The following is a 25,645-nucleotide window of genomic DNA, read 5'->3' as shown; positions in this document are numbered from 1 at the left end:
TTGCAACCATCCCCCCATCCGTCTCCAAAAATTTTTTTATTTTGCAAAACTGAAACTTATTCAATGAGGATTCCCCGTCCTCCCCTCTGGCATCCACCTAGAAATTCCACCTTCTTGATGAATTGGGTTACTCTAGGGGCCTCATGTAAGTGGCGTCATGTCATATTTGTCCTTTTGCGAGTGGCTTTTTTTTACTTAGCCAATGTCTTCAAGGTTAATTTATGTTTTAGCATAGGTCAGCACTTCCTTCCTTTTTAAGACTGAATAATATTCCATTGTCTGGATATATACCACATTTTATCCACTCTCCCACTGATGGATGCTTGGGCTGCTTCCACCCGTTAGCTATTGTCAACAATGCTGCTATGGACATGAGTGTACAAGTATCTGTTGGAGTCCCTGCTTTCAATTCTTTGGGGTATATACCCAGAAGTGGGATTGCTAGATCCATATGGTAATTATATTTTTCACTTTCTACAAACTGCCATACCATTTCTAATAATCTTTTCAAAGAGCCTACTTGCCTTTCTTTTTGATCTTCTTTTCAGTACCTTTGTTTTGTATTTTGGACCTGGGGTTATCTTTGATACTTACCTTATGCTGTCTTTGGGCTTATTCTATTCTTTTTCTAACTTAAGTTGGATATTTACCTTATTTATCTTTGGCTTTCCTTCCTTTCTATCATAATTATTTTAATGCTATACATTTCTAAGCTGTGTCCTACAGTTTTGAAATATATAATTTTGTTTTCAGTCCTAAACATTTTTTAGATTTTCATTACTTCTTTTTAGACCCATGCATTATTAGAAATAGGCATTAATTTTCAAAACAAATGGGTATTTTTAAAGTTGTGGTTTTTATTTTTTTTAAAGTTGTGTTTTTTAAATTATTTTTCATCCGTTGCCTTGTTACGAGATAACATGGTCAATATGAAATATTTTTTGATGTGTGTTGAGATTTATTTTGTGACCTAATGTCTAATCAATCTTAATTCTCTAAGATCTTCTTTATTTTGTTGTTAGTACTATTCATTATTTATATATTTGTATTTATAATATACATGATAAAAATATAATGGTTTATTAATTTATTAATATTATTAAGAACTAATTAGTATTTGTAATCTGAAATCCCTAATTGCTGGATAAAATGTCTACATATACACAAGGTCAAACATGAGAATTGTGCAGTTCAAGTATACTATTGTCTGCTTGATTTCTTAATTACTGGAAGAAGAATATTAAAATCTCTGTGATGATGAATTTGTTATTCTTGTCGATTTTTGTTTTCTAAGTTGTTACACTAGGTCTGCATCAGTTTCTTATGCATTCAAGTTGGTATGTGTTATTCATCAGTATGCTGTTTGGCAGTTGTAGTTACTAACATTTCTTCAAAAAGCCTGCAGAAGCTCCTCAAAGTAGAGATTGAACTCTAGACATTGTAGACATCAAACCTGAGAACAAATAATTGGAATACAACCCTCTCACTCTTTCCCTTAATCAGCTGGCTCTCCAGGAAGAACCAGCAGAAAAATCATGTTCTGAATTCCTTCCTGATTACAGGTAGCATCCTGAATGGGAAGGCCAAGCAGTTACGTGCAAGGCCGCGTTAAAGGATATGCCCTGTTTGAACAGCTGCATCCAGACCTGCATTTCCTTCCAGAATCCTTCAAAAAAGATGAGCTTGCTTAAGATTTAGCCAACTGTTGGGTCATTGCCTACTTCTGGGGTTGGGGGAGGTTGTCTCTGAGCTGGAGTTGGAATCAGGTCTTGGGAGCCCAGGCGCATCATATGACACGTTCCAGGTGAAGATGGAGTTTGGCAGGGAAGAGACCTGGCCAGGTCTCCTGGGAAGAGGATGTAACCAGGTGGCTTTAGTTTCAACGGTGTTAGACAAGTTTGGGCCAGGTCCAACCATACTAGACAGAAGGGGGCTGTGAGCATTTTTCAAGGACTAGTTAGAATGCCGATAGAACCACGGGGGTCCCAGAAGAGAAAAGGCAGGAAGAGGCAGGCCTCTGCCAGGGATGGAAGGTGATGAGATGTTTCCAGAGAACAAAGAGGGCTTAACCACTGACCTCTCCCACATGTGGTCAACTGCCTCCATTAAGATTGACCTTTAACAAAAATGGGGCCTCCATCATTCTCCAGAGAATACCCAGCCTGCAAGTGCCCAAAGATGCTACAGACCTTCCCATGTGGGCACATCAGGAGAGAATGTTGACAGGACCTTGTTGGCCTGGCCTCGCTGAGGGTCCAGTAGGCCTGCCCATGAGCTCTGGCAAGCAGATCCCAGAAGACTAGACACTGGCAACTCTCATCAGGATTTCCAAAGGAATGAGGAATTGAGGCCTACGCAGCAGGTTTGTGTGCTTTTAACAAAGAGAGGAAGTGGCAATTCCCAAGAGCCAACATGAGCTGGATCAAATGAAGGAAAACTACAAACCTGGCCTCATTTTCTCCTGTGGTAACAGAGTTCACACCACACAGAAGACAGTGTTTAAGCACCTCACACGTGCTAGTACCCTGCTAGAGGATTTCCATAATCTCATTCACTCTTACAAGCACCCTGAGGACACCCAAGCACAGAGTTGTCACCTGCCAAGTTGCACCACTTGGGAAAGCAAGATTTGAATGCAGAAATCCCTTTGAATACAGAACCTGGTAACTTTCACTATATTTTGTTGATTTTTTTTAGAGTAGTTTTAAAAAAACCCAATGACGACAACAACAACAACCTAGAAGCAAATATTAAGCCTGAAGATTTAAGGAGGAGTGTGCGGACGTGGACAAGACCAAAGTCCTGCAGTGTGGAAACAAGATTAGATGTCTCCTGTTAACTCTATCAGGCTGGCTCAGAACCAATGAGTAGAAGCTAAAAGGAAGAGGTCAACCTACTAAAGATGTTCTCACACTTAGAACTGTTCAAAGGGGGATGTGCCAAATGGCCTTCATTAGGGGATTGGTTAATGAAAGCATGCCATATTGATATAGCCAGTTCCTAAAAATTACATCCGAGAATTTAAGTATCTGGAGGAATGTCCAGTAGGAAAAAAAATGAAAAAGAAAGGAGAAAAAATTATGAATATGATTCCATTTATATGAAATGCCCAGAATAGGTAAATCCATAGATGCATAAAGTGGATTCATGGTTGCCAGGGTTAGGGGAAAGGGAGAATGGGAAGTGACTGCTTACGGGTACTTTTTGGGTTGATGAAAAAGCTCTAAAATTCGATACTGATGGCCACACAATCTTGTAAATGTATTAAAAACCATTATTAAAAGAGTGAATTTTGGGAATCCTGGGTGGCTCTGGTTGAGCATCTGCCTGTGGCTCAGGTCGTGATCCCAGGGTTCTGGGATCGAGACCCGCATCAGGCTCCCCATAGGGAGCCTGTCTCTCTCTGTGTCTCTCATGAATAAATAAATAAAATCTTTTTTTTTTAAGGGTGAATTTTATGTTACATGAATTGTATCTCAAGAAGAAAGCATAAGGAACAAAAAGATTATATGTGTATATAATATACACAACATGTAATTGTATATAATAAAGAATGATGTGCTTAGTTTTATACCTACAGATCCCGATTTTGTCAATTATATCTCTGCATCCATGGGGTAAGAAAAAATTCTGGAAGGAAATACTAAGAGTTAACTGTTTTACAGGATAGTGGGGTCATTTGATATCAGATTTTATACGGAAACATACTTCTGAAAAAATGGGAGTGGGCAAGCTTCTTATCATGGGAAGTAGTCCCCAAAATTTGAGAATCACCAGATATGGATATTTGCACTGAGAGTTTGACCTACAATGATCTAGTCCTTTTAAAAAAAAAAACAAAAAAACAGGCTCCACCCCCAGCATGGAGCTCAATGCAGGGCTTGAACTCATAACCCTGAGATCATGACCTGAGCTGAGATCAAGAATCAGACTTCCTGATTGAACTGCCTCAGCCACCCAGGCGCCCCTGATCTAGTCCTTTTAACCGAAGTATTATTTTTTCACTTATTTTCTATTTTCTTTTTATAATCTATCATCTCAAATCTTGCCTCTGGTACCGATCTGGGGAGAGGGGGGGCGGTGGGAATCTTTTACTATAAAAGAGTAACTGAACAAGAAAGTCCCAACTTGAAGGGCAGACTACAGCCCAACAAGGGGAAGGACATTAGTCTAAAAGCAAACTGTCAAATAAATAAATAAATAAATAAAATTTAAAAATAAATTAAAAAAATAAAAAGCAAACTGTCCATGTTTACATGCAGCCAGGATACAAAGAGGATACGACAAACTTTAAGAAATTGTCTTACTAATGGAAGTACCTCCAGATTCTTCCCCTTTGTCTTTGTAAACGTGAAAACGAAACTTTGAGAGGAGACATTTCAAATACTACCTGAGTGTGTAAATACCCACTCACTCCAAAGGTTGCCAGCACACAGGAGGAACATAATTCTTATGAGGAAAGCTGTTTTTTTTTTTTTTAAGCTCATGTTCAGGGATTGTCAATGGGAGAGGCAGGAAAGCCATCCGGCTCCTCTGCCCCCCTCTGCTCTCCCTGGTGGGGTTCTGGAGTGTGAGCTAACTCCTCCCGCTCCCTGGCAGAGGGTTGAGGGCAGTGGGAGAGAAGCTCCAAGCTATAAAAAACTTTCAAGTTTTATTTCCTTCTAAGGCATCCTGAGTCATTGGGTGCTCCAGCCCCCACTGCCCAGGGAAGTTCAGCTCAAATCGGAAGTGTGTGTGTGTGTGTGTGTGTGTGTGTGTGTGTGTTTCCTGAACCAAAGCCGTTGCAAATCCAGATGACGTTGCCACTTGGACTGGATCTCTCGCAGGCAGAGTGGGAGCTTCCTATTTCCGTCCTGGGAGGAGGATGGAAGTCACTTAATGATTAGTTCTCTGACCCACGTTCCAATATTACATCACAGTCTAACAGCAAAGCTTACCCTCCACTCCACCAACACGGAGCTGCTAACACTTTAAAAATCCCATTTGTCACCTCAAAGCATATAGCACGCCCACATTATTTTGCCTCCCACCCTTTAGGCCGCACTTCTTTTTTTTTTTTTTTAAGATTTTCTTTCTCGTTTATTTGAGAGGGAGCCTGAGTGCACACTCAAGAAAGCATGAGAGGGAGCATGAGGGAGCAGGAGCAGGAGGCGCAGAGGGAGAGGGAGAAGCAGACTCCTTGCTGAGCAGGGAGCCTGACCCAGGGCTCGAACTCAGGACCCCGGCGTCACAATCCCAGCAGAAGGCAGATGCTCCACCGGCCGAGCCGCCCAGGCACCCAGGCTGCAATTTCAATTTAAACAAGTAATGTCAAGCTGGCTTGGTCAGAATCCCAGAAAGCTAGTAGGTTCAAAAGTCTTATTTTTAACTGAGGAGGAGACTGAGGCCCCAGAGAAGCAAAGCGCCCACCCATAGCAGCAGAGGGACGAAACCAACAGAGCCAGGCTGAGACAGTGTCAGGGCAGAAGGCTCCGTCCCCGCCGCAGGGTCACAACCTTTACTGCAGCTCCTGTATAAGAGGAGCCAAATGCTCCCTGAAATGGGCCTTCCAACCAAAGCAGCAGCTCTGTCATCTTTCTCCTTCTTTTCGGCCATCTGGCTGCTTCTGTGTAGAAGGAAACAGGCAAGGCAGCCTGCAAAAAAAGATCCTTCTGGAAACAGAGGTGGCCTTTCCTGCTGGGGCACTTTGTCTAGGATCAGGGTCTGGGACAGGACCTATTAAGGGGAAGGTTTCAGCTCCCAGGTTGTAAAGCTGAGTCCCATCCCATTTCCCAGGCTGTCCTGCTCTGCTCTAGACATGATGGCCAGGAGACGCGCGCTTAGGTCATTTAAAACTCCTGTCCTGTTTTTACAGTGTAGTTCTTCACGCAATCCCTAAAGAAACTGGGGGTCAACGCCGAGGTCAAAGGGCAATGAATCTTCCTACAGCGCGCGTGTTGGCGTAAAGCCAGCCTGGATACGGTCAGGAGGCCTCGAGGTCATGTTCCAACATCAGCTCTTGACGCCTGAACGGAAAACTAGAGCAAGCTGCCCTGGGGACGTGTCCGCGGTGTCCCGGGCCCCTCGTGTTCACCTGCCCACCTGCCGTCCCAGAGCCTGGGGGGGAGGGGGATGACACCTGAGCGCAGGTGGACCTCGTTCCCGTCAAGCGGAGGGGACGGAGGGCAGGGCTACACGAGCTACAAACCTACACAGTTCACAGTTAGAGATGAAAGGCTGCAGAAATGTTTATTGGATACAGTGCCAGGTTTATAAATAAAACTTATTTACAATTTCCATAGAGTTGGTCCCCCATCAGAGAGGTGGTTAAATCTCCAAACAGTTTATCTCAAGATTTACAGAAACGTTCAAGTACATCTCCTTTTTCGAATCACCACGGTAAAGGGTAGCTTCTGCATCGGAACTAGCGCCATCCTTGCTACAGACGTGCTCAGGAACGTTAGGAGAGCTGGAGAAAGAACACACACTCCACCCAGGCCGCTACCTTCTTACTCCAAGGGATACAGACAGCAAAGGGTTTCTGTCTCCTATAGGACAACTTCAAGGGATTGGGAAAAAGAAAGGAAAATACTAACTGCCAGCTGTAGGGGATAGGTTAGTAAGACACATTCGTGGAATCTTCGTCACTGCCAAAAAGGATCATGTGTTTCGGATATACAATAATTAATTCAAATGTTTAAAATAATTGAATGAACAAAGAGCAGACTTTTGACCAAATTTACATTCTTGGTTTAGGAGGAAGTTCCCAGTATGCTGAGGGGCTAATCATATGCTGCTGCTCTTGACGGGCCGCAGCAGCACGTGGGAGGCCTACTGGACGGCCGCTCTCGTCACAACACAGGTTACAGGTACAGTCAGACATGCATTTTATAAAGAGAATATAAAAATATGTACAGTAGCTAATTTTCCATGTGTTTAAGTTGCCGAAAGACACCAATTAAAGTGTGCAAAAATTCATTTGTCTAAAAATCAGAAAAAGCCTTCCTTGGCAACAGTGCGTCAAAAGCCCATCTGAAACGTTGAGATGCATTTGCCTTGCTCAACACCTACCCCCAACAGATGGAGAACAAAACTATGAAAGTGTTTGCCAAGTACTCAGCAGTTTCTTATGGCAAGTCTCAGGCTCAAGCGGGATGCCAGTTAAACTAGTCACTTTATATATATAAATATATGTATATATTTATAGAGCAGTTAGAAGTAAGGGGCAAGAGTTTACAGGGAGGTGCTAACCAACTTTTAAGGGTATGGACCCAACACCCAGCTCTGTCCTCTCACAAACTCATGCAGTCTGCAAACACCCCACCTGGGCTGGTCTTCCCTGAAGCCAGAGGGAAAAGGCTGCAGAGGATGGGGCTGCCCCTCTGCACCAAGCTGGGACTCGACACTCCCTGGGGGAAAGGCTTTGCTTCCCATACAGGATGCTGGCCACGGAAGAATCTGGTTTCAAAAGCAGTCTTTTAGGAAGGGTTGTGGGACCACTAAAATGGAGCCCACCTAGCTTCTAGAAAAAGACTTGACGAAAGAGTTAAGACAGAAGGCAAAGTGTTAAAAACAAGTTCAATTACCCCCAACCCTCTTTGAAATGACCAAGAAGCCATCAGGACGTAGGCCTGAGATGAGTCAGGACTTGGGCTCCCTGTAAGAAACATCCAGGAGCCCTAAGTCCTCCCTGTCTCACCTGAACAACCTCCGAGGTGTTCTCAGGTGTTCCTTCCAGATTCGGGGAGTTATGGAAGTCACCTCTAGCTCTGGGTCTCCTCTTCAATAACCACCCAGTCTAAGGACCAACAGCAAAAGTAGATGGGCGGGCTCCTCTCCACTGCTCTGACCCATCCCTCTGGCAGGAAATCTAACAAGCTGCAAAATGCCAGAAAGACAGGGAGTAGGAGAGGGAGAAGCCAAGGGTCTCTATAAATCAGCCCTGAATGCACCCATTTGGCTGCCAAGAGCTTGTCGCTGCCTCGCTAGCAGCCTGCCGCTGTTCCCTGGCAAATTAAAACCTCCCACAGAAAACACTCAAAACCCAACTCTCCTCACTGGTGAGATACAACCAGTTAACACCCTGAAAAATGCACATCCAGCCTTCATTACAGAAAGAGTTCTGCACTAAATGCAATATTCCTTTTTAAAGGGTTTTTAAAAAAAAAAAAAAAAAAAAAAGCACACCAATCCCACTGCAAAAACCAGTACCAGTATCTGTTTTGGTTACAGGTTTATGAGACACAAAACCCCCTCTAGGCTGGAGTTTGACTTTCAAGCTGGGGGGGCTAGAGTTAGTTCTACTTGGGGGTGGGGGGAGGCGGGGAAGCAAAGTCAACTTTAGGGAAAAAAAAAATTGAAAAGGAGGCTGAGGAAAAGTAAAATCATAAATTAAAAATCATGAATCAAAGATGACCGGTAGTGTCTTTAGGCATCAAGACTGGCTTAGAAGGGACTACTGCTTCTAGCACACAGCGAGGATTGAATTACAGACAGACACACTAAATCATGTCTCTTGCACAGATGGTCTCAAGTAGTTACATAAAACAGGTAATCAGCAGCACGATTGAGAAGAACCCCTAAGTACATGCTTGAGAAAAAGTGGTTTTTTTTCCTTCATTAAGAGCGCCACTGCCTGAATAGTCATGAAGTTACCAGGGTTCACTCCCCACCCCCCGCCCCCCCTCCCCCAGTGAAAATACAAGTAGACCTACATGTCCATTGATAGGATGAAGCAAACTGCCATCTCTGGTTTTAGGCAAGGTCTCAGGCTCAGAGGTTGGTGCTGGGGTATCAGGGAGGGGAGGGTGGGAGTGTGAGAAGCCCAGTGCTGGGCGGTGGGCATTTAAAAGGTCCTGACCTCTCCTCCATTGCCTTGTCCCCATTTAGATCTCAGCTTTACAAAGCATTTAACACCACTTTAAGTTAATGGTCTTTTTATTGGAAAAAAAAAAAAAAAAAAGACTAGCATTTACAACTTGGAATGGACGTAATTTGTAATTTCTTGATCAGCAATGTTGATGGTTGTGCTGAAGTCCACAGCCACAGCCTAATCTGCTGGCTCCAAGTCATGGTTCAGGAGGTTTTAAAAACAGAGAGTCCAAAGATGCTCCCTTGGTAAAGGTTTTTTTTCTTTTTTTCTTTTTTTTTTTTTAATTTCTGTGTGAATGGTGACAAGCCTGACACCCATTTTCGCTCTAGTACAACGCAGACAACGCTAAACCAACACACGCATGCCACCAGGATGTGTGTCATCGTCACCATGGGTGGGGGGAAGGGGCACATGGAAGTATGGGAGGGCCGTCCTAAGTGGGGCTACATCTAGACAGTTTATCCTTCACCCATTTTTCTGCACAGCATCCTGAGGTAAACCAATTTTAAATGTTTTCAGTAAACCAGCTATGACAATTTCTACTAACAAATTGAACTAGAACCCAGTTGAGTACGTTTTAGATTTGTTTTTTCATTTTTCGTTTTTAATACAAATGCCTGACTGTGCTCAATTGTCAAGCTGCATGCATGAAAAACTGGCCAGCCCAAACAGTGTATTAATCATGAGCAAATGGAACTGCAAGGAGTCCACTAAGTGCTTCCTTATCATTAAGGTAGTACAAGTATTTATATCGTAAAACTGATGTGTAGCTTGATCTTTAGGGGACAGGACCACCACCCAATACATGCAGATTTTGTGTGTGTGGACAGAAGGTACTTTTGACATTCAGTTTTGCTATATAGAAACAGAATGAGTAAATGAACTTTTTTTTTTTGCAAGAGGTAAGTAAAAGATTCAATTTGATTCTTCTAGAAGGGGGAAAAGGAGTTGAAAGTAGGCCTTCATTTTGCAGTCATCATCTGTACGAATTCTGAAAAGACAAACAATCATAACTTTCGGTTATCTTCAAAAGCAGCTTTAATGAACACAACATCTCTACTCTGCATCAACAAAATAAATGTAGATCAGTGTCTGGTGAAGCAGTTAACTTGTTCATAGACACCAAAGGTAAGACTATTAAAAACGAAGCTAAAGAGGCGTAGTGCTTTTTACCTTCATAGTTGACTTGCCCATCTCCATCAATATCTGCTTCTCTGATCATTTCATCTACTTCTTCGTCTGTTAGTTTTTCTCCTAAGTTTGTCATGACATGACGTAGTTCTGCCGCACTGATGTAACCGTTGCCATCCTGTGAATGTCAAGCAGGTGTCACTGGGAGTGGTGGGCAGTGTTTCTGAACCGGCAAGCAGCTCTGTGACTTATGCATGCCCTCGGGCAGCACTGCCAACTCTGCACACGGTGACAGCTGGCCCAGCTCCGGCTCCCACCCTTACCCACCACATACGTGCACCCGGTGTGCACCAAAAAGGTGAGGGCTTGGCTAGAGCTAACAGATGGAGCGCAGCAATCAAGAAATCTCGGTTCAGCCCTCCCCCACTACTAAAAATGCTTACCCTCACCCAGTCAGGCTGCCATAACGAGTGGGCATATTTGGAAATGAGATCGCAGAGGCCCAGGCAATTGTATTTAAGTGTTCAAAGTGTGTTAGAAGCAGTAGCCAAACAGCCGTATGTGTAAGTGCCGTCTCCAACACAGACCCAGGATTACCTTGTCAAAGACTCGGAATGCCTCGCGAATTTCTTCTTCACTGTCTGTATCTTTCATTTTTCTAGCCATCATAGTCAAAAATTCCGGGAAGTCAATGGTGCCATTACCTCAAATTAAAAGACAAAAGCTCATGTAAAATAAGTGCTTCGGTAATGCTACTGGGCAGTCATCCTCTTAAAAGCGCTTTATAAAATGGTTAAGACTCACCTGGGCAAATCAATAAGTTATCTTATTAGGTTAAACCACTTGTAAGTCTGAACTGTTCAAACACTTTGCAGGGTGATTTCACATGATTCATGGGATTCAAACTAGTAATCAGGGTGCCAGCCAGCCCTTCTTGATGCAAAGGACAGCGCACGTGTAGGTTTGTGACCACTAAAGGCAGTTGTGCAACTCCAGAGGAAAAAGCACACGGCACCCTTCCATTCCTCCCTGCCCCCGCCCCACCAAGTGCAGGTGAGCACTTGGACCTACCTCTGCCTTGGCTAGTGATGCTGGTCAAGGCCCAGAACTGGCCAGCCAGTATAACAAAATGTTTTTACAGAAGACAAGGATTACGGAAGGGGGAAAAACAGACTTTGTTATGCTACAGACAATAAAGTATCACAAAGTCTTCTCCAGAAAGCATTTCTTGGCCACATGATGATAAGTCATCTAATCACTTTTGTTTCTAAAATCAAGATCTTTAAGGGCAAGGCTGGGAAGTGTTTTCATAAGTCGACCATGACCACTTAGGAAACTGTCAGAATAGTCTGTTCTATGGCCAGTACCCCCGAACAACTTCCCCTCTTAACACTATGAATTAGGTGAGCACTGCCCCACCCCCCCAAAGACAAGCCACCAGTTTAACAGAGTAACTTGACTTAAACAAAATTACGTTAAAAGGAAAAAAGCCTTAGGTTAAGTTACTTATTTTCACCAGTACCTTTAAATCAAAGTAATAATTCAGAAATCTTTTGGCCTTCAAAATTTTAAAGTATTTATGATATTCACGTAACACAAAGTAAATTATTTGAGGTGCTATCTCACGGCCATGCAGAGAAGACATCCTCAGGCATTACATTTATTCTTTGTAAATACTAGATTCTGGAGCCTGAGACAATTTCTCCCTCCTTGTTCATACAATCTCAGAGCCTATACACTTTGCCAGGCCTTAAGCACAGTTTCCCAGGGTTCACATAAAATGGGAGGTGGACACTCCAGGTTCCCAGATGGCCAATCATCTTAGCAGTCCCCCAAGACAGAATTATGAACTACCTCTTTGCCAAAACATTAATATGGACGAAAACTCTTTTCAAAGTAGCTTGGGTGGGCTGAAGCCACGTGTTAAAGAGCTCGCTCAAACCCCTGCTTCTAAATGTATGTGACCAAATTTAACTCTACTATATCAATTTACAAGACCATAATCGTTCAAATGGCTATCAAACCAATCATCCAGACAGTCTAGGTCCCAACTGTTTATTCTTCACTCGTTTTTTAAAAGTTTACCATGTTCTACAACGTTACAGAGTACATGGTTTCCAAAAAGACATGGTCTTTTTCGAGAGGGGAATGCTCCAAAACTGCTGAGAGATGTGAACAATAAAAGGTCTACTGTTCACTGGAATCGGTAACCAATTGGAGACCCACTGTTACAGGGGTATTGCTTGTTCCTTCTTGCTCTGCAGTTGTATTCATCCTCCCCTTCTGTTAGTTCTATAAATCTCCTTCCTGCAGTCATCGAACACGCCACCTCTAAGCTTCACACGATCCTCAAAATTCTCTTCGATAAACATGTCTACAGCTCACACTGTACTCAATTCTATATTAATACTTAAGAGTGCTCCTCTCCCACTTCACTTCCCACTCCGCTTCGAGACAGTAAGCTTTTTTATAAGGTCTATGGCTATTTTTTACTTCCCCAAAGTACTCAGCGCAGACTCATTGGCCAGTTGATAAAAGATTGAGCTGTAGGTCATGGCAAGTAGAAAAGAACAATACAGCGATCTGATCCAGGAAATGTTCTAGACAGTGAGCACAGCCAAAGGCAGGCCCATAATCTTCTATTTTCATTGTCAACGGCTGTAAGGCAACCACCGAAAGGATCGCTGCGCATTTGCTTTGCTCTGGGGACCTGAAAGACAATCTTGTGACATGTCTGAACTTGAATTACACAACACTGGCACTCATTCATAGGTCTAAACCCTCACCGTCAGCATCCACCTCGTTGATCATATCCTGCAATTCGGCTTCTGTTGGGTTCTGACCCAGTGACCTCATGACAGTTCCAAGTTCCTTTGTTGTGATGGTGCCATCGCCATCTTTGTCAAATAGGGAGAAAGCTTCCTTGAACTCTGAAAACAAAAGTTTACCCTTTAGAATGAACATCTTTACCCAACCCAGCCACAGCACACACTTCCCTTGGGCTTGCCAAAGCAAACCATCCAAGTCTGCACATTATCAGAAACTGCCTGGTCTTTATCTACTGAAATAAAGACCACAATAGTCCCATCGGACAGACCTTCATTCAGCAGTCCATAAAGCAAACACTGCTCCTGGTAACCGGTTCCATAAAACCACAGTATCTTCATATTTTTAAAGAAAACTAAGCCAACATACTCAAATTAGTCTGATCTGACAAGTGAAGATTGGTCCACGTGTTCCCTTAAAGTCCCTTCCTGTTAAATTTCTATAGCCCTCTGAACTCATTTCATAGGGATTACTAGAAACCTATTCCCAGGTAACCAGCGTGTCCTCTCCATATGGCACTTATGGCATTTCAAAGGTATCCCTGGTTTCCTAGAAAGAAATCCCCTCAAAAAAGTCCTCTAAGGAATACCAAAAGCTAGAATCTAAACTAACTCCCTTAATTATTATTATTGTAGTCCCAACCCTCATTTTCACCCATTCCCATTTATTTTCCAATAGAAAGCACAAGCCTTCAAGGTGAATTACTAAAAGACCTGTGGCACAAGAATTCTACACTGCATTTCTGAGTAGCAGGCTCAGCGCAATCTCATTACACGCAAAGCCTTGACCACCACAAAGTCAAACACTCCAGGGTGAACAAGTATTCCTAGCTCCACTCCCTTTCACATTGCCTCGTAAACACTGGCAAGGAATTAACACCTGACCCAAATATTTCTGCTGATTGCTTCCATTTAAATAAGTTCTTAGAAAACTGCTCAAATTACAGGGGGGGGAAGGGTCAGAGAAGTCACTCAAACTGAGGGGTGCCTAGTTCTGGCCTACTGGGACTTCCTAAAGTCATCGACTTACCAGCAATCTGTTCTTCGGTCAGCTGATCAGCCTACATAAAAAAAGAAGAGGTTATAACTCAATGCAAGCATTGATTGAAAGCAAGAGTTTTCCCAATGATACTTTTGAAACTGACTTTTCAAAAAAAAAAAATCTTAAAAAAAGAAAAACCCAACCATTTGAAAATGTTAGCCATTAGATGAAAACAATCAGAACAAAGGGAACACTTTGTGCTATCTTAAAAAACAAAGGGTGACAAAGAAGTGACATTTCACTTCAGGTTTTCTTTGCCGGGCCTGTGGCTGTGTGCTCCGAGGTCTACCGAGGAAGGGTCAGTTCATAATTTGAAAAATGGCACCTCTAGTGGCAAAAGGCCACGCCACATCGGATGCCGCGGCCAGCTCTGAGAACGAGCGCCACCTACTGCGCCAGGGACACCGCAGGCCCCCCCTTCCACCCGAGGATCCCAGCCTGACGCTGCTGTCACCACAGCCAGGATCCTGGCCAGGGGCAGGCTTTTAGCGCACCTTTAGCGCAGTGCTGCGAGTGCTCCAAAATCTCCAAATAGGCGTTACATAATGGCATTGAGTGGGATTAACAGGCTTTCATATCTATTCTATGAGATACAATTAAGTGGAAAAAATAAATACGCAGCAATGGGTTACCCCCACCAACTTCATTTCCGTGTAGTAAGTGCTTTCCATTTAAATTAGGCAGTTATTTATTAAAAGCCTACCATGTATAATGGCTGATGCCCTCAGTCCAATTATCTTTGATAGAGAAGCCAGGGGGAAAAAAAAATGCAACCACCGCTATGAGTGAGCGGTTCCGAGAGTGCAAACGTTATGTACACACAAAAGTACATAATAATTATGAGACTGCACCTTGTCTTTTCTGGAAAAAGAGCAACTACTAACTCTGCTGGAGAATATTTACCAATCTTCAGGATGACATAAGAGCCGCTCATGATAAACACACTTTACTCGAGGGTGGGGACAGCCATGAAGGAAATTCACACTTGCATTGTCCGGTTCGCTGCAACACGGAACCTAAGCCCTGTGCCTCCAGCCTGCAAGGAGAGCTGGTCTGTGTCTTATTTCACTAAAGGACACCTAAGGAAGCCGATCACACACCAAGTCCTAACAGAACGCTAACCACCTTCTGTTTACGTTCTCAAATGAAAACTTGCCCAAGAGGTGCGATGTTCCAATAGACGGACGTAAGGGAAAACTTATTTTATTTTTTTAATTAGAATCGGGTCTTCCTCTCTACCCCAGTCACGGGAAGGCGGTTTTCTTTACATCCCACGAAGGAGACGATGATTTACGTAACGCCAGGACAACACCTGTCTCCGTACAACAGGGAGCCCTGCCACACCTGGGGCCAGAAGCTGCCCCCCCCGGCGGGGACCACGGTCCCGCCTCACCGCCGAACTCTCGGTCGGGGAGGATTCCGAGAGCATCAGCCTTCCCCGACAAAGAAGCCCCCGCCCCCAAGTGGCTCAGGCCCGGAGGGCAAAGGTGCGCGGGGCCCGGCGGGAGCCACCTCCCCATCCCGCCAAGCCAGGAGCCCGCGGTGATGTCAGCCCTGCCCGCCCCGGAGGAAGGGGCCGAGCACACACCCGGCGGGGCGCACAGGCGCATCTGGCAATCTAGACGCTGCAGAGAAAGCGGAAACGCGGAGGGCATCTCCCCGCGGACCGCAAGGCGGCGGGGGCCGGGCGGGGGTGCGCGCCCCGGGCGCAGCGGGGTGCAGAGGGGCGGGGGCACCGCCCTTCCCCGGCCGGGACCCCCTGCACCCCCACTCCCGCGCCGAGCCCGCCCCGCGCCTCCCACCCGCTTCTGCTCCCCCAGGCGGCGAGCCGCACCGCCGCCTCCTCCCGGGGCAGAAACTTTGCGTCTCTAATGGAAACCGACCGCGCGCCAGCTCCCAGCTCCCTCCTCCCCCGCCCCCCCGCCCCAATTAGAGCGAGCCGAGCGCCTCCCGCGGGAAGGGACCTCCCGGTGCACCGGGGAGCACGCACGCCTGCACCGCCGCACGGGGCGGGGGGCTGCAGGGGGCGGACGCGGGGGGCGCGCCCCGGCCACACCGCAGGGCCCCGCCCGGGCGCAGGGCGGCCGGCCCGCCGCTTCCGCCCTCTCCGCCCCCCACCCCTCGCCTTCCTGCCCCCACCCCACCCTTCCCCGGCTCCTTCCTTCCCAGCCCACGCCCGCGCCGCGCCCCCCGGGAGGGAGGCGGCTGAGCCGCGGAGCCGGGGCCGCCGGAGGGGGGGGGCGGACGCGGACTGCGCCCCTCACGCCGGGGCCGGAGCGAGGTGCGCCACGGGCCGGCGCGGGCCCATTCATTCGCCGCCGCCCGCCCGCCGCCTCCGAGCCCGGGGCGGCGGGGGGGGCGGGGGGAGGGGGACCGAGGGCCCGGCCCCGCCCGGCTCCCCCGCCCCCCCGGGGCCCCGGCCCAGGCGCGGCGCTGCGGGAAGCCCGGGTGCGGCGCGCTGGATGCAGCGGTGCGGGGCTGGGGGAGGGGGTGGGTGCGGAAGGCCCCGGAGCCCCTGCCCGCCGACAGCGCACGGCCACGTCCAGCTCCAAGGGGGACCCGGACAGAATTAAGACGCCCGGGCCGAGGAGAGCGCGATGCAAATCCAAAGTGCGTCCTCCCGACCCGCGGCTGCTGCGTAATAACACCCGGAAAAGAGGAGGGGACCGCCGTCCAAAAGGGGGGGGCGCTGAACTAAATATCTGGAGGAAAGCACGGGCAAGGCGGCCGCTACGCCGCCGTTCACCCCCCCCGACCTACCATGGTGCGAGCGAAGGGAGGAAGCGCAGAGGGAGCGAGGGTGGCCGCACCAGCGCAGGGGCTGTGACCGCGGGGCTGCGTCCGCTGCTGCTGCCGCCGCCGCTGCTACGGCGCGAGGTGCGCTCAGCGCTGTGCCGCTGCCGCCGCCCGACTGCGAGGAACGGCGCCGCGCCCGCGAGCCTCCCAGCACCACTGCCGAAGCGCGAGCCTGCGCCCCGCGCTATATATACGGCGCTGCGTATCCCTCCGCCGCGGCGCCGCCCGCTCGCTCCGGGCGCCGCCGGGAGGGCCGGGCCTCGCCCGCCGGGCCCCGCCCCCCGCCCGCCGCGCCCCGCCCCGCCGCGCCCGCCGCTGGCCCAGGCTGGGGGCCCCGGGACGCGCAGGGCCGGGCGGCGGCGGCGAGCGCCCTGCGGGGGCGGCGCAGAGGCCGGTGGGGCGCGGGGTCCCGGGAGACCCCCCGTCGGGGCCGGACGGCGGCGTAGTGCCTCCACAGCCGAGACCCGGGCGGCCCTTCTTGAGAAGCTGTCCGCCTCTCACCCCTGCCCCACCTCCACCTGTGGGACACCCCCCCAACTCACATCTTTTACACCTTCTCCTGGGGCAGCCGGGTCCCCCAGGCCCGGCGCCCCGGGGCTCCCCAGCTAGCCGCCCTCCGTCGGGGAGTTCCCGGAGGTCCCGGGGCAGGAGACGGCCGCGGGGAGCTGGGGACCGAGGAATTGCCTGCACGCTTCCCGGCCTCGCAGAGGGTCTGGAAGGGACATGGCAGTTTTCCTGGCGCAAGAAACTGGCTAGATGCTTTTTCTTTTAAAAATTTGAAATAAATAGATAGATAGATATTTGAAGCAATTTCTGAAACGAATTCTATATGCCGAGTTGCTAAATCTGTGTCATGCCCATGATACTTAGCCAGTCTCCTAATGTCTTCACGTTTCCACTGAATGTTTTTTGTATGTCTGAATAATATCTCTTCCTTAACTGTTTTGTTTCCTATGGAAAATACTATTCATCCTGGTTCTGGCCTTGTACCTGTGTGAATCTTCCGTAGACTTTGAAACTCATGCTTTGATTTTTGTGGGTTGTTTTTTTTTTTTCTTCATTTTCCTGGTCCTGAGAGGGATCAGGTCTTTATTCCTAAAAACAAAGGAGAGAAAAAAATAGGCGCCTAGAATCCCCTAGTTTAGAGGTGGAACACACGGCGAGTTGTCTTTACAGGGGAGCTAGATCATATTTTAATGTACAATGTGGATTCTGTTCCTTTCTTTAAAATATTTTCTCTTTAAGTTTACTAATGTCAGTTTTTCTGTAAACTAGAAAAAAAAAGGGGCAATTTCAGTTATTAATTGGAAATGAGAACTTGTAAAAAAAAATCTTGACAAAATGCTGCAGTTAGTTTTCTTGCCAAGGCAGAACACAGATTTTGATCTTTTGTTTACAGGGCCTCGGCAACAGTTGCAATCTGCCATTTGTTTACCGGTTCAGAGAATGTGCAAAGTGTGTAATTGACAAACTCTGCTAGAAAGGGCTTCCCTGGTTACGTTTATTTCTGGCTTTGACAAACTCTGCAGAAAAGACTTTTTTTTTTTTTTTTTTTTAAATGAAAAATGCTCAGGCACATTGCAGATGCTGCAAGACTTCTGGGATCACCTCTTGGGAACTGTTCTTACTGCTGTTCCTTCTGACATGCTGCAGAAAGGGTTAATGTGCCATTCGGTTTAAAGAGGCTGCAGCAGCAAGCCAGGGAATGGTGTTACCTCCTCTCTGCAGATTAAAAAGACATTATGCACTTCACACATCTACCAGTAGTCCTCATCTTCCTCCTCCTCCTCCTCCTCCTCCTCCTCCTCCTCCTCCTCCTCCTCCTCCTCCTCCTCCTCCTCCTCCTCCTCTTCTTCATTTTGTGCTTGTTATGGCAGGAAACCTGAGTGGCAGAGTTGGAAATGGGGAAATAGAGGGAAAGGAACTAATGCAAAATCAATTTAAAGAATACTCAATAATCTGGTGAGTTACAAATCGAAAGGGCCAAATACATCTCAAAACTGCTTCATTTCTAAAGGGACTTATATTATTTTTTTTAAGATTTTATTTATATATTCATGAGAGACACAGAGGCAGAGACATAGGCAGCAGGAGAAGCAGGCTCCATGCAGGGAGCCCGAAGCAGGACTTGATCCTGGGTCTCCAGGATCACGCCCTGGGCTGAAGGCAGGCACCAAACCGCTGAGCCACCCAGGCGCCCCAGGAACATATATTCTTTTGTCAGGCTCTTCATGTACTGAAGTACATTTAAAAATACAGTATATATTATATTAGTAAGGGGAAATAATGGCCTAGAAATGAAATGTGCTTCATTAAGGATTCATGATGTGAAGCACAGTAGAAATACAGTCTAGCAGGACTTTATACATGGTAATACTAAAAAGTTTTTACAAAAAAATATGTGAAAAGCTAATATAGAAGGCATTATGATGGGATGGCACTATGGAATAAAGATATTGTCTTAAATTCATCAACACTGAACATTCTTCCGGATTGATTATGGCATTTACAAATACATACTGGGTTGAAAAAAATATTAATTAAATTCTGTCTTCCGTTCCTTAGATTATTTTGGTTAAATTGCAACAATCCATGATTTTGAAAATAGTATTTCTCCCCTATCACTTAACCAATGTCACCCAAATAAAATACTTTGAAACTTTTTCATGACTTTACTTGCTAAAAACTGTACATTGTAGAATCATTTTTACTCATCTAGTAAAATTCATTATTTTGAATCTTTACTAGCTTAAGTTCTCTTTTGGTAATTCTTTAGTGTATCAAAGCACGTCTCACCTTTCAAGTCTATGGGTTTGTAGTGAGGTCATCCTTTAGTTTTTTGGCTAGTTTGACACACTGAAATATGAGAAGGTCAGTGACTTGCCCAAGATCTTACTGTGAGTCAAAGATGGAGCATAAAGTAGAGCATAGGCCCTTGCACAGGGGTCCTAATAATAGATTATATATTAGTGAAATCAATATATGAAAACTTTAAACATACAATGTGAAGGATTTGCCTGTTTCATGAAGTAGATTCTTCTACGTAGATGATCCCTGGGTTTTCATTAAAGTCAAATGGACTTTTTTTTAAAATTTTACTTATTAATTTGAGAGAGTAAAAGAGATCACAACATGGGGGAGAGTCAGAGGAAGGAGCACACTCCCCTCCCCGTTCGTTAAGTGGGGAGCCCCATGCAGGGCTCAATACTGGGACTCTGGGCAGACCCTTAATCAACTGAGCCACCTAGCACCCTAGACTCTTGTTTTTTTTTTTTTTTTTTAAAGATTTTATTTATTTATTCATGATAGTCACAGAGAGAGAGAGAGAGAGGCAGAGACACAGGCAGAGGGGGAAGCAGGCTCCATGCACCGGGAGCCCGATGTGGGATTCGATCCCGGGTCTCCGGGATCGGCCCTGGGCCAAAGGCAGGCGCCAAACCGCTGCGCCACCCAGGGATCCTAGACTCTTGTTTTTAATAATATTTTTTTTACATTTGATCTTAGCCAAAAGGCTGAGAAGTTATTTTATCATGGTTTTTAAAAAGATTTTATTAAAAAGAAAAATATTTTATTTTTAGGGGTGCCTAGGTGGTTCAGTCAGTTAAGTGGCCAGCTCTTGATTTCAGCTCAGGTCATGATCTCAGGGATGGAGCCAGGGGTTGGGCTCTGAACTTAATGGAGGGTCTGCTTGAGATTCTCTTTCTCCCTCTGCCCCTACTCACCCCTGCCTGTTCTTTCTCTCTCTCTATCTAAAATAAATAAATAAATCTTAAAATAATTTTTTAAAAAAATATTTTACTTTTAAATAATCTCTACACCCAGCATGGGGCTCAAACTCACAACCCCAATATCAAAAGTTGCATGCTCCACCTACTGAGCCAGCCAGGCATCTCCAAATATACTCTTTTAAATCAATAAACTTCCTAATTTATGGAGAGATCAATCAGGAAACTAGCCACATTATTGTGATATCATTTTCTACTGAGAACCCAAAGTCTATGGAATAGCTTAAGATATTGAGAGGAAATGGTTATTATCATCGTTATTATTTAAATAACATCACATGGAAGACAAAAAAAATAAAAAATGCAGCCCCAAGCCACGCATCTAAGGTTGCAGTGTCATTCTGTCATTAACCAAATCACCACTTCATCACTTTGTCAGACTCTAAGTCTGATAGAAAGAATACAAATGTAAAAATCATACATACTCAGAAATAAAACAGGAGTTTTGGACTTGACCTATAAATTCCTTCCAGCTATAAAACTCTGTGCCTCAGATTATAATATTTATGATTATAAATGTACATATCATGCACATACATATATACATACACACAAACATGCATATGTGGAAGATGAAGGGTGCAAATGAAGAAATGGAAATACATTAAAAATGAAAACAACTTTGAGACCTGGGTGGTTCAGTCAGTTAAACACCTGCCTTTGGCTCAGGTCATGATCCCAGCATCCTGGGATTGAGCCCCTCATTGGGCTTCCGGCTAGGTGGGGAATCTGCTTCTCACCCCTTCTCTCCTTCTGCCCCTCCTCCCCTGCCCGTGTTCTCTCTCTGTCTCAAATAAATAAATAAAATATTTTTTAAAAAATGAAAACAACCTTAGGGGGCCTGGGTGGCACAGTTGGTTAAGTGTCTGGCTCTTGATTTCGGTTCAGGTCATGATCTTAGGGTCATGAGATTGATCTCAGGGTCATGAGCCTGGGGTTGGGCTCCATGCTCAGTGTGGATCCTGCTTGGTATTCTCTCTTCTTCTCCCTCTGCCCCTCCTATTCATGCTCTCTCTCTAAGACGGGTAAAAAGAATTTTGCTGAGCATTGACTATGACTAGGCCCTGTGCTAAATGCATTATTTTGTTCTCCTGCCCTCTCCATGAGGCAGGTATTATTATCCTTATGTGGAAACAGGCATTGGAAGATTCAGTGATTTTCCTAATTTAAGTGGTAGAACCCAAAGATCTAGCTCCAAACACTTTGGACATTACACTATAACTATCTCCTGTGATTTAATAGAATTTATTTTTAATTTAATTTTCTGGGGGGAGAAAGAAGCACAAAGATTAATATGAAAACCTGTTTTTTAGAGGTGCCTGGCTGGCTCAGCCCATAGAACCTGGGACTCTTGACCTCAGGGTTGTGAGTTTGAGCCTCACATTGGGTAAGGAGATTACTTAAAAATAAAATCATAAAACAAATTAAAAAGTAAAATTAAAAAAAAAAAGCAAAATTTGTTTTTTAAAGAAATACTTCTTACCCAAGGATTTGAAAGTAAAATAAGGTCATAGGAATGTAGTAAGAGCTACATCTCCCACAGGAGGAGCAGGGTATTTATTAAAGAAAACTCAAAGCAAAACACTTACTTTGTAATATGTGGTATATATATATATATATATATATATATATATATATATATAATAATGCACTATTACTCAGCCATCAATAAGAATGAAATCTTGCCATTTGCAAAACATGGATGGAGTTAGAGTGTATTATGCTAAGTGAAATAAATCATATAATCTCACTCATTTGTGGAATTTGAGAAAGAAAACAGATAAACATATGGGGGGGAGACAGGAAAACAAGCCATAAGAAACTCTTAACTAATTGTGTGGAGGTTCCTCAAACAGTTAAAAATATACCTGCCCTACGACCCAGCAATTGCACTGTTGGGGATTTACCCCAAAGATACAAATGCAATGAAACGCTGGGACACCTGCACCCCGATGTTTATAGCAGCAATGGCCACGATAGCCAAACTGTGGAAGGAGCCTCGGTGTCCAACGAAAGATGAATGGATAAAGAAGATGTGGTTTATGTATACAATGGAATATTACTCAGCTATTAGAAATGACAAATGCCCACCATTTGCTTCAACGTGGATGGAACTGGAGGGTATTATGCTGAGTGAAGTAAGTCAGTCAGAGAAGGACAAACATTATATATTCTCATTCATTTGGGGAATATAAATAATAGTGAAAGGGAATATAAGGGAAGGGAGAAGAAATGTGTGGGAAATATCAGAAAGGGAGACAGAACATAAAGACTGCTAACTCTGGGAAACGAACTAGGGGTGGTAGAAGGGGAGGAGGGCGAGGGGTGGGAGTGAATGGGTGACGGGCACTGGGGGTTATTCTGTATGTTAGTAAATTAAACACCAATAAAAAATAAATTAAAAAAAAAAAAAGAAACTCTTACCTATAGAGAACAAATTGAGGGTAGATGGAGGGTGGGGAGGTAGGGGATGGGCTAGATGGGGGACGGGCATTAAGGAAGGCATTTGTGATGAGCACTGGGTGTTGTATGTAAGCGATGAATCAATTATACTGCAGAAACCAATATTGTTAACTACTTAAAATTTGAATTAAAAACAAAAAACAAAAAAACCATTTGCTCTGTGATGCTTTATAGCTGGAGGACATTCCTCATTTTGCAGATGAGGCTTTTAAAGAGGTGAGGTCTAGGGATCCCTGGGTGGCGCAGCGGTTTGGCGCCTGCCTTTGGCCCAGGGCGTGATCCTGGAGACCTAGGATCGAATCCCACGTCGGGCTCCCAGTGCATGGAGCCTGCTTCTCCCTTTGCCTATGTCTCTGCCTCTCTCTCTCTCTCTCTCTCTCTCTCTCTCTGTGACTATCATAAATAAATAAAAATAAATAAAGAGGTGAGGTCTTGGGCAGCTCCGGTGCATTTAGCCCAAGGGCGTGATCCTGGAGACCCAGAATTGAGTCCCAAGTCAGGCTCCCTGCATGGAGCCTGCTTCTCTCTCTGCCTGTATCTCTGCCTCTCTCTCTCTGTCTCTCATGAATAAATAAATAAAATCTTAAAAGAAAAAAAGAGGTAAGGTCTCTGTGCTTTCAGAGAAAGAGACTACTCTAAGAGCTCCCTAACCCTGGTCCTGCTCCATGCAGTATCTCCAGGATTTGGTCTTTAAAGTTTGTCTTTCACAAAACTGTCTTGCAGCAAAACCTGATTTTCAGACATCAATTAATACAAACAGGTGAGCCTGGTGGCTCAGTCAGTTGAGCACCTGCCTTCAGCTCAGGTCATGATCTTGGGGTCCTGGGATCAAGTACCCATTTGGGCTTCCTGCTCAGCAAGGAATATTTCTCCCTCTGCTCCCCTCCCCCATCTGTATATGTGCTCTCTCAAATAAATACAATTTTTTTTAAGATTTTATTTATTTATTCATGATAGACATAGAGAGGTGGGACTCGATCCCAGGTCTCCAGGATCATGCCCTGGGCCAAAGGCAGGCGCGGTACTGCTGAGCCACCCAGGGATCCCCAAATAAATAAATATTTTAAAAAATTAATACAAATATAGCCCTCATTTTCGCCAGTATATATTCAGAAAATACATGCACATACTTAGATCTGCCTCAGAACAGGGCTCTATTTGAGTATTTCTTGTACCACACTCTTCTAGGCAGAAGGAATATGGTAGATGTTAAATAAATAGATCCTCTTGCCTTCATGAAGCTTACATTCTTTTGAGAAAATAACTGTGAGAGAAGAGAGCAAGCAAGCCAGAGCTGGTTTGATGACTTTTACAAAGTATCCAGTCTAAATCCATTCACTACATATACCTATAGTCAGTGCTGCCTTCATGGATGGATTATTCAGTTAGAGGATTTTCCACAAGAAATGTGTAATGCCAAACTGGAGCCCCCGACCTATCCCACAGGAAAGAAGTCTTGTCTTCTCCCTCACCACCGTCCCCAGCTCCCTCCTTCTCTACCCCTTAATATTTCGATGATTATCTGCTATTTGGGATTCTCCACCTCACTAATCATCTCCATGAGCTGGAACAGATTCTTGCTGTTTGTGTGTGGATTTATATTTCATTAAACGTTATACAGGATAATTATAAAAGCCTTACTATCTCTAACAACAAACATTATTACTCTAATAACAAATATTTTCATTATTTTTCCATTTTAAATTTTGCTGTGAAGGTTTTTTTTTTTTTTTTTGGTATAATCTTTTATGAATGGCTCTTATAAAGGTAAAGAATAAAGGGAGAATTCTAGCATTACATTGAAATTTTTAAATGTTACCATCAGAACACAATAAGCAAGTGTTAGACCAAGACCTTGTACCAGGAGAAAAACATGATCAATTTTAGTATATGTCTATTTAGTGTCCTATGATATTAAGTGAATCATAAACAGACTAAATGCCCTGCAGTATGTTCCAGCTTTCAATATTCATCAATATATTTAGTTAATGGTCTAAAGTACATTTCCAAACAGCACCATCCACCTTATATGTTTGCCCCATTCTTGTTTTTTTTTTGTTTTTTTTTTTTAATGCTTTCCTTTGTGGAGTAGAGGACATATCTTGCCCTCCATTCACAGGGCTTGTGCTTGTTTTCCTAGTAGCTGTGGTGATGGATTTGCACGATTCCCTCTCTGGCCTGTTCTACCCTTGTGACCAAGGTCATGAATATGCAGCACAGCAAGTTGGGGTCAGGGATACAGAACAGAGCAAAATAATTGGCCATTAATAAGTCTGGACCCATGACTTGGGCTTCATTAGCTCTGTGCTTTCACCCACTGAGCTCTTAAGTCACAGGCAGCCAATGGTTGTACAGACTTAGGAAACAAGTATGTGAATTCAGATTCTAAAATGCCCAATGGGATAAGATCACAGCTTTTTGTGCTTTAGTTGTTTACACTAAATCCAAGCCAGGAGTTTTTGTTTTTCTATTTTTTTTTTTTAATGTAGCTGACCTACTGAGAAGTGTATCCTCAAAGTCATTTTATTTTGGAAATTCTTAAGTCACCATTTTCCCCATTAATCCCAAAGTCAAGCAGACGAGTCACTTTAACCAACTTCCAAACACGCAGCAACTTCTCAGGTCTCATGTATGTGCTAGAGGAGGGTACAAACCAGAGAGCTGGTCTAAGATATCCCTACAATAGGCATTTAGTGGCTTATAGATGATCTGATAACTATGGAATTAAGAGATAAGTGGCCACAGTATAAGC

The 25,645-nt window shown here is 44.9% G+C and overlaps 1 protein-coding gene across 1 annotated transcript; it reads right to left on the bottom strand.

The window, feature by feature from the left end:
• Positions 1 to 6,202: 6,202 nt before the first annotated feature.
• On the bottom strand, positions 6,203 to 16,803 carry CALM1 (calmodulin 1). The gene is made up of 6 exons (XM_077910340.1): positions 16,610 to 16,803; positions 13,838 to 13,868; positions 12,769 to 12,912; positions 10,580 to 10,686; positions 10,025 to 10,160; positions 6,203 to 9,842 (listed from the first exon to the last, which is right to left on the bottom strand). The coding sequence occupies exons 1-6, from the start codon at positions 16,610 to 16,612 to the stop codon at positions 9,814 to 9,816; spliced, it is 450 nt and encodes a 149-aa protein (XP_077766466.1). The 5' UTR covers positions 16,613 to 16,803; the 3' UTR covers positions 6,203 to 9,813.
• Between the last annotated feature and the right edge of the window lie 8,842 nt (positions 16,804 to 25,645).

This window comes from Canis aureus, chromosome 9 (genome assembly GCF_053574225.1).
Source record: "Canis aureus isolate CA01 chromosome 9, VMU_Caureus_v.1.0, whole genome shotgun sequence".
NCBI lineage: Eukaryota > Metazoa > Chordata > Mammalia > Carnivora > Canidae > Canis > Canis aureus.
The sequence above is the reverse complement of the archived record's forward strand: the minus strand, read 5'-3'. Positions and strand labels throughout refer to the sequence as shown.

Excerpts from the sequence above, each read along its gene's own strand:
- CALM1 (XM_077910340.1), bottom strand. Across the intron at positions 10,687-12,768 it reads CAACGAGGTGGATGCTGACG|GTAATGGCACCATTGACTTC; the intron begins GTGAGGGTTTAG and ends TTTTAATTTGAG. Across the intron at positions 10,161-10,579 it reads CATTCCGAGTCTTTGACAAG|GATGGCAACGGTTACATCAG; the intron begins GTAATCCTGGGT and ends TGACATTCACAG.